The sequence below is a fragment of the Suillus paluster genome (assembly GCF_016628075.1).
Source record: "Suillus paluster strain FC165 chromosome Unknown EDB91scaffold_29, whole genome shotgun sequence".
NCBI lineage: Eukaryota > Fungi > Basidiomycota > Agaricomycetes > Boletales > Suillaceae > Suillus > Suillus paluster.
This window is the reverse complement of record NW_024537589.1, coordinates 217,155-225,433: the sequence shown is the minus strand read 5'-3', so window position 1 is coordinate 225,433 and position 8,279 is coordinate 217,155. Positions and strand designations below refer to the sequence as shown.

Below are 8,279 nucleotides of genomic sequence, written 5' to 3'. Positions count from 1 at the left end.
TAAGTATTTATTGGCTTACTCACAGGTGCATGTTTGAAGAGTCAAAGGTCATGTTTGTTGATGTTGTGAGGTACCAGCTGTGTCTTGGTGGTTGTATGATCAATTCTTGACTTTTCCTATTATGCACAGCTGCAAATTCACACAATGGACACGCTTGAAGCCCTACAGACTGTACTGGCTGTGTTTCACGCCAATAAAGATGTGCTGAAGGAACTTGCTGTTCGAGAACACTTCAATATACCTAAGTTACACCAACTGACTCACTATGTTGATTCAATCACCTTGTTAGGTGCAGCTGATGGCTTCAATACCGAGCTTCCCTGAACACTTGCATATCGACTTCACAAAGGATGCTTACTGTGCAAGCAACAAACGGGACTATGAAGAGCAAATGGCTTTGTGGCTGCAGCGGCAAGAAGCAGTGTTTTGTTTTTGTGTGGTGCGTACCTGCATTGGGTGTCACAACAACCTCTCTTTGCAGGTGGCACAGAGCATCATTTGTTTGGTCCTGACTCAGACTCAGACTCCAAGTCAGAAGACACAGACTCTCCCATCACCGCACCAAGCTCACAATTTGCCACTGCTGAACGAGTTCAAGTGACCCACATCCTTACAAAGGTTCTGGCACATCCTCACCAAACGGTTGCAAAAATTGTGACAGTGCATGGTGCTATCAATTTTCTCAGCCATTCTCCAAACTTTCCTTCACAAGAACCTCCCACACACCACCATTGTACCCTGCCTTCACAACTGTTTTGATGTTTATTGTCAAGTGGTCATCATAGCGCCACCTGATGAGTCAGCGATGTACCAAAGCAGTGGCACATTAGAGCCACGCCAGAAGTAGTTGTGTCAGGCCGGAAGCCTAGTTGCCCAGCTGGGTTTGACATGGTGCTGATATCAGACAGGCCTCGGTCATCTTGCAGACTCTTGATGGTAAGTTTTTTTTGGTTGCTCAAGGATCATATCTGACAGTGATCTCCTGCAGGTGTGCGAGTGGCTCAGGTTTGCACTATATTCTCTCTCCCTCGTCAATTTGGAACATACAGCAGAGCCCTTGCTTATATCGAGTGGTTCATGCCATTCAGACCTCCAGATCCCTCCTCTCAAATGCGACAAGTGTCACGCTCAACGCGCCAACTCCACTGCAATGCGGCTGTAATCCATATCGACGAAATAGTGCATCCATGTCATCTGATACCGAAGATGGGCCAGTCAGTGGATGTGAGGTTGAGAAGTGGAAACGCATGAGGTGGCAAGTGATTTTTATTTTAACGAGTTCATCGACAGTGAGATGTTTGGTGTGTCTGTCATAAGTAGTTTAGACACAGGCTAATATCACGCGAGTGCAACCTGTAGCTATCTGTAGTGAATCTTGACTTGGCGAACTCCTGTAGCCACATGTAACACAGCTTGACGCTATATAGTACTATAAATGTCTATGTAGTTTAAAGGGTGCCTATGGAGTGCTACAGTGTGCTACAGTGCCTACATAGTGCTATATATCTGTCACCAGGGCTATTATTTTCCTGATGAATGAACTTTCTGTTTCTACTTTCCGTCCTCATGTCCCAGCTCACGAGCGTCTTTGTCACTGGTTTGCACCTCATTCAGATTCCTTTCACAGTACTGTCCTCAATGAGCTTCCCCTCACTGATGTATTACAACTTTTTGACGTCATGCTCATGTCTGTTGAAATCAAGACACGCGAGAATTATGGAGCTGGACTCTTACATTTCCATCAGTTCTGCGATTCACATGGTATTGCAGAGAACATGCGCATGCCTGCATCCAATCACCTACTTGCAGCGTTTGTTGCATCTTGGGTGGGCAAGGTGGCATCTACAACAGCCCAGAACTGGCTCGCAGGTCTTCATTTCTGGCACAACCTTCATGGCGCTCCATGGTTCAGGTATGGACTCCTGTGTTCTGCAACAGCTGGTCTGGGGAAACTAGTACCCAATTCATCAAAACATCCATGCCATCCCCCTGTAACTTTAGACCAAATGCACACTCTCTTTTGTCATTTGGACCTCTCAAACGCCTTTGATGCAGCTGTTTTCGCTGTTGCCTCTGTTGCCTTTTGGTCCTGTTGCAGGTATGCCACAGTCATGCGATGTTGTGGATTGTTTGTTCTAACACTTGTAGGCTGGGTGAATGTTAAGGTCGTGCTCAAGGGGAAAGTTACTCAAAGGGCTTCGGCTTCAGCTCGTGTGCTGTGCCCCTTACCCGAGTACGTGCCCTTAATTTCCAAGGGGCAGAGGGGAAGTCCAACGGAAGTCCAGGGAAGTCCAGAGGTCAGATGTAGGAGACGTAGGGGGAGTTCGGCGGAACTCCGGAAGGCTAAGAACAAACAGAGTAAGGCTACTGCAGACAAGTCCGGAGTAGAAGCAGAACAGAGTTTAGACTACCCTAAGGTAGAGCCGGAGATTTAGTCCTAAGGTTTAACCCTAAGACTTGGAGGTAGACAAGAGTTTAGACTCAAGTCTGGAGACGCAGGAATGAGCAGAGCTAAGATGATATTCAAACTGAGGAGTTCCAGAGTTTTACAGGAGTTTATATACTGTAGGTATCATGTAAGTATTCAGTCAGCACAGTAAAAGCTATGTCCAAAGCATATGGAGGGTCTATTAGTAAGTGTACAACAGATCAAGGAAATGAGGTCGGAAATGAAGTGCAAACAGACAGATCAGTAAGCAAAGTGGAAAGGTGTACAACCGGTAGCCGGAGAGCAGTATTCTAAAAGGAGACAGGTGTAAGCCCGGAGATGAAAGCAGAGCGCCAGGCGGACAATAGGATGGGAACCCAGACTTTCATAGGGGAGAATCCGGACTTCCAGATCTGGAGGTATGGGAAATAGTGTCGGAGGAGTGGAATAGAGTTGGGTGGAGGTAGCAGGGCTAGTCCTGCTGAGACGCACTTCATGCATTGTCGGGGAAGGAGGGATGGAGCAGACAGGGAAACAGGGGGTCGGACTAGTGGTAGGGACGTTCACAGGTGGTATTGGAGGTGCTCAGATCCGGTATATGACAGTGAACTCATCCCCATTTCACACCTTTCATTTGATCCCACTAGACATGTTTTGCATTCCACAAGTTTTCGTCGTCACACCCTACCGAACAGGGTGCGGTATTCAGTCTTTCACATTCCTTGGACTAAAATGTCTCACGGCGAAGGCACTGACATTATCACTTCAAGAGTAGACAATTTCACCAACCCTGTAGCTGCTCTTGATCATCATCTCTCTGCCAACTCTCTTGTACCACTTTCAGCGCCCTTTTTCGCTTATGAGACTGCTTCCAGTGGATGGGCCACCATGTCTAAACCTTGGTTCTTGGCACGTTGTAACCACATCTGGAGGGATGCTGGCTTATTAGAACTAACAGGACATTGATTCTGTATCGGTGGCACCTCAGCTGCCTCTAGCACACCATCTAATTATAGTTCGTGCTCTCACATTAATTCCCTCGCGGGATTCCATGGTTACATATGTTTTCTATCATCTGAAAACAGTAATTTTTAGTACTACCTTCGAAAACATGACCCAAATTGGCAGTTCCAAGATATGAATGTTTTCTGGCTATGCCAAACTTCATCCTGCTCTTCCCTGTGTAATAGGCTTGTATATATCATGTGGCTTAGCTAGTATACACCCAATAGAACATATCTGAGAAGGCTTGACCACTTTTATCTACAACAGTCTTGAAGTGTTGCAGGTTGGGTTTGCAGGTATACATGCAAATTTCACATTTCTTGCATAGATGCACATTAGGCTATACAGTGGACCAGTGGTTCACACAAAATTTCGAGTTTTTGGTGTCTAGGCATATATACCACACTGTAACACTTCAAGACTGTTGTAAATGATATTTCTGAGGTCAGTCTATCATACCATGTGTGTATTATACCATAGGAGGTCTTGTGTAGTGCAGTATGACATGTTTTTATGTTTCAACCATATGTTTTACATACTTTCCCACGCATCTCCAACATATACTTTGCTTCCACAGCACTTAGATCAACGTCTGGAAGCTTCAGCTTATAGTACTAGCATTTTAGTACTATTTAATACATGCTTCAAGTCTCAGACCTCCGGCATATGTCTTATTCCTCTCCCAAAACATATGTCTCCTTAGATCACCCCTATCCCTGGTACAACAGATATCTAGCATATTGCGGCATAAGTACTGTATCAATGCATGGTATATATCATATAGAACATATAAATAAGCAAAGAGCCTCATGTACACTGTGTTGTAATACATAAAAACAACAAAAAGCGATTTTGTGTATTTTTCTGAGAGACTACTGTAGAACATATAAATACCCTGATACAGCGATGATATATGCTCAGATATATCTCAGGAACATTAATACAATATCTCTATGCCTGGGAACATCTTTTGGTTGTCATATGGTCGCATTTTTCACTGTTATTTTATTCTAATGACATTTGTCATCAGGTGATGCTCATGGGCTGTAAAAGTGGTCAAGCCTTCTCAGATATGTTCTATTGGGTGTATACTAGCTAAGCCACATGATATATACAAGCCTATTACACAGGGAAGAGCAGGGTGAAGTTTGGCATAGCCAGAAAACATTCATATCTTGGAACTGCCAATTTGGGTCATGTTTTCGAAGGTAGTACTAAAAATTACTGTTTTCAGGATGATAGAAAACATATGTAACCATGGAATCCCGCGAGGGAATTAATGCGAGAGCACGAACTATAATTAGATGGTGTGCTAGAGGCGGGAGGGTAATAACCCTACTCAATAACAGTTTATTTCACCAGTTTATTTGCTGCTCAAACGATAAGCGGTGGGAAATAAACTGACAGCGTTATTGAGTGGCAGTTTATTTGCCAGTTTATTTCATACGCGAAGTTGTCGGAGTGAACTGAGAGTGATTGTGATGCCGAGCAGCCGAAGTACGATTGATGAGGAGCAAAAGTATACCAGCATCGAGTATGAGTGACTACTGGAGCGAAGACGGACAACAGAAGCTCGCACTCGAGCTTGCTTCATGGGACCACATCTCTCTTCGGTCCTCGTCTACCGCACCTACCATTTCGTCTGTCCTGTCGACGGCGGTCCAAGGCCACCAATGCAAGTGAAACAGCAATGAGCTGATCCCCGGAGTCTTTCGCCTCAGCAAGAAGCACAACTGCGAGAGTTTCCAAGAGTTTCGTAGTAGATTCTCTCTCGCTGATCCGTTGATGCTGACGTCGACGTTGTTGTCGATGCACTGAGCTATCACGCGCCATGAGTGTTCGTTTGCAGAGTCTCTCGGCAAGTCGGTCGGCGGCTCCTATTTCACTCTCCGCAACACGAATGCACATCAAACCTTACTTGACAGTTTATTCCAGTTTATTTCGTCCTGCTCGCTCAAAAAAATAAACTGGCGAAATAAACTGTTATTGAGTAGGGTTAATAGAGGCACGCAGGGAGGTGCAGGAGGTCTGCGAGGGAATGTGAGAGCATGAACTATAATTAGATAGTGTGCTAGAGGCTATTCGGAGGGTTAATAGAGGCGCGCAGGGAGGTTGTAGGAGGCATGCAGGGAGGTGCAGGAGGCCCGCGAGGAAATGTGAGGGCATGAACTATAATTAGATGGCGGGAGGGTGGGTCTCAGAGACTAGTTTCTCATCACATAGAAACCGGGTCTCTTAGACCTTTATAGGCACCGAAAAGTGCTGCCTGAGGTGCCCTAGGGATCTGGTTGTTTGTATCCCGCAGATTGATTGTTCTTTTTATTTCGCTCGAAACTTTTCAGTCTCTGTGAATCTGTTCAGTCGCATCGCTTTTCAGGTGCGAATCACGTGACTGGGAATAATTCACTCAATTTTCTTCTCGCAGAGTACCATCAGTTTCGATGCCTTCGTCTCGTCGATGACATCTGCAGACACTAAATCCGGCTCACGCCGTCCGACACAACCAGAACCCCCTCCCCCAACTGACGAAAGCAGCATGAAGCTTGTCCGGGCGCTTGACGTGAACACTGGCCTAGCACTAAGTTTCTCCGAGCATAGATTCACCAAGCGCGTCGCGCGCGATATGATTCAGACAGAGTATCCCCGTGCTTGTGTCATTTCGCGCGCGTGACTCACTGTAAGATTCGGTCAACACATTCTATGCATGGATTGCTATGAATAAGCGTGCATCACGCACAAAACGACGGTTCACGCGAACACCGGGTCTGTGTCGTTTTGTGCGACTTTCTCATCATTTTAGTCGAACGAAATATCTAGTAAGCACCAGCTCGGTGACAATTGTGGCGATCTAGCCACTGGCAATTCAATTTTGCTGTCATCCTGTACGTAAATTGTCACTGCTTGCATACCCTCCAGCACCACAATTAGAAAGTGATGACAGGTAATACCCCAGGTCATGTTAGCAGTGATTCCCCAGGCTTTCAACGCCAACTCGTGACACCTCATGATTGGGTCGAGTGCAACTTGAGCTTGACTAGGCTGGGGTTCGTATAAAAAGGTATCTTCGTATGTCCTTCTGCTGCATTGTACATACCCACAGGCCTAGACATGTCGTCTTCTTGGCTACGTCCGAGACCACACCATTTTGTTAGGCTTACGCAGTCTGCTACTCGCTCGTTATGGCGGCCTGCTGCCATTGGTAATCGGTACATGTCCCAAGGTATCACGCGGGACTCCGTGACGAGCGAAGCTGTGACTGGGCTCGGTATTGAGGTACGGACAACAATTTTGAAAGTTTTCATTTTTTTATTGTAACTATCCATGAAGCCCTCCCGACTCACTGTCACCAGAACAACGAGCCCGAAGGAGCTTCCTCCCTCTAAAAACCTTACCTTCGGACAGACATTCGTGGGTCATCTTCTCATGTTTCTTGCGTGTTGCGCCTCATCGTGATCTCAGTCAGATCATATGCTGAGAATCCCTTGGAATGACGCTACTGGCTGGGGGGCACCCAGCATTCAACCTTGTGAGTCCCTCCGCTTTCGCCATATCATTTACAGACATACTCCCTCATGTATTCTAGTCGGCGATCTCAATTTGTCCCCTAGTACTACCATGATTCATTATGCCCAATCGTTGTTCGAGGGTATGAAAGCCTACATGCATGAGGATGGTACCGTAACGTTGTTCCGACCCGACATGAACATGAAACGTATGAACACCAGTGCACAGCGGCTATTGCTTCCCGTACGCTCCATTCTTCTCTCCCGAACAGGTGTTCAAACCTTCTCGCAGACATTCAACGGCAACGCGCTTATTGAATGCATAAAGGAGTTGATCACCCTTGACCGTAAATGGATACCTCAGGAACCCGGACACAGCCTTTACATCCGACCCACGCTAAGTGAGTGTTGTGACTCTTGCTGAGGACACAAATACTGAGGGCGACGACGCTGCAGTTGCCACGAATAGCGCGTTGGTTATTGCGCCCCCAAAGGAGGCACTACTTTTCGTGATCACCAGCCCTGTAGGACCATACTATCCTCACGGGTTCAAACCTGTGCCATTATATGGCACTACGGAATATATTCGTGCAGCGCCCGGAGGTTTGCATTGCTGCTCACTCCACTATCTGATATCGTAATCCGCCTGCAGGTATCGGTGCATATAAGCTTGGTGCGAACTATGGCCCCAGTGTCGTCGCACAAAACAAAGCAGCGAAGCAGGGGTACGCGCAGAACTTGTGGTTACATGGTCCCGAGCATTGGCTCACGGAGGCGGGCATCATGAACTTGTTTGTCGTTATCAAGGACAGGGATGGCTGTAAGCATTTACCCAGCCGTGATTCCATCGCATGTTAAATCCATCACCCTTGCAGTCAGCGAGCTCATCACGCCTCCTCTCGATGGAATGATTCTCCCAGGTGTCACCCGCGACTCTGTGCTAGCGCTTGCGCGTAACCACGTTTCTGGCGTTAAGCGCCTCCAAGGTCTTCCTGATGCCATCAAGGTCTCGGAGCGTCCCGTTGCCATGGGCGAGATCATTCAATCCTCACAGGAGGGTCGCCTTGTCGAGTTATTCGGCACCGGCACGGCGGCTGTTATAACTCCCGTCGAGAGGATCGGGTACAATGGATGTGATATCATGATCCCTACCGGTCATGACGGCATGGGTCCCGTCTCGAGGTCGCTTTGGACAGAGCTGGTGGGTATCCAGACGGGGGCTATTAAGAGTGACTGGAACTACGTGGTGGCGAATTAGTGCGGACACAAATCATACCTGGTATTTATATTTGTGCTTCCTGGAACCTATACATATTTCCCATTTTGTACAAAACCCGGAAGTA

General features: G+C 46.9%; 1 protein-coding gene across 1 annotated transcript; it reads left to right on the top strand.

Moving 5' to 3' along the window:
* Nucleotides 1–6,312: 6,312 nt before the first annotated feature.
* Nucleotides 6,313–8,207, top strand: EDB91DRAFT_1285050 (aminotransferase). The gene is made up of 7 exons (XM_041324783.1): nt 6,313–6,706; nt 6,761–6,841; nt 6,893–6,959; nt 7,017–7,337; nt 7,393–7,539; nt 7,589–7,756; nt 7,812–8,207. Exons 1-7 carry the CDS (start codon nt 6,542–6,544, stop codon nt 8,192–8,194), a joined length of 1,332 nt encoding a protein of 443 aa, XP_041176718.1. The 5' UTR covers nt 6,313–6,541; the 3' UTR covers nt 8,195–8,207.
* The last annotated feature ends 72 nt before the right edge of the window (nt 8,208–8,279 follow it).

Excerpts from the sequence above, each read along its gene's own strand:
- EDB91DRAFT_1285050 (XM_041324783.1), top strand. The coding sequence starts at position 6,542 with ATGTCGTCTTCTTGGCTACGTCCGAGACCACACCATTTTGTTAGGCTT. Across the intron at positions 6,960-7,016 it reads GGCACCCAGCATTCAACCTT|TCGGCGATCTCAATTTGTCC; the intron begins GTGAGTCCCTCC and ends CATGTATTCTAG. Across the intron at positions 7,338-7,392 it reads TTACATCCGACCCACGCTAA|TTGCCACGAATAGCGCGTTG; the intron begins GTGAGTGTTGTG and ends ACGACGCTGCAG.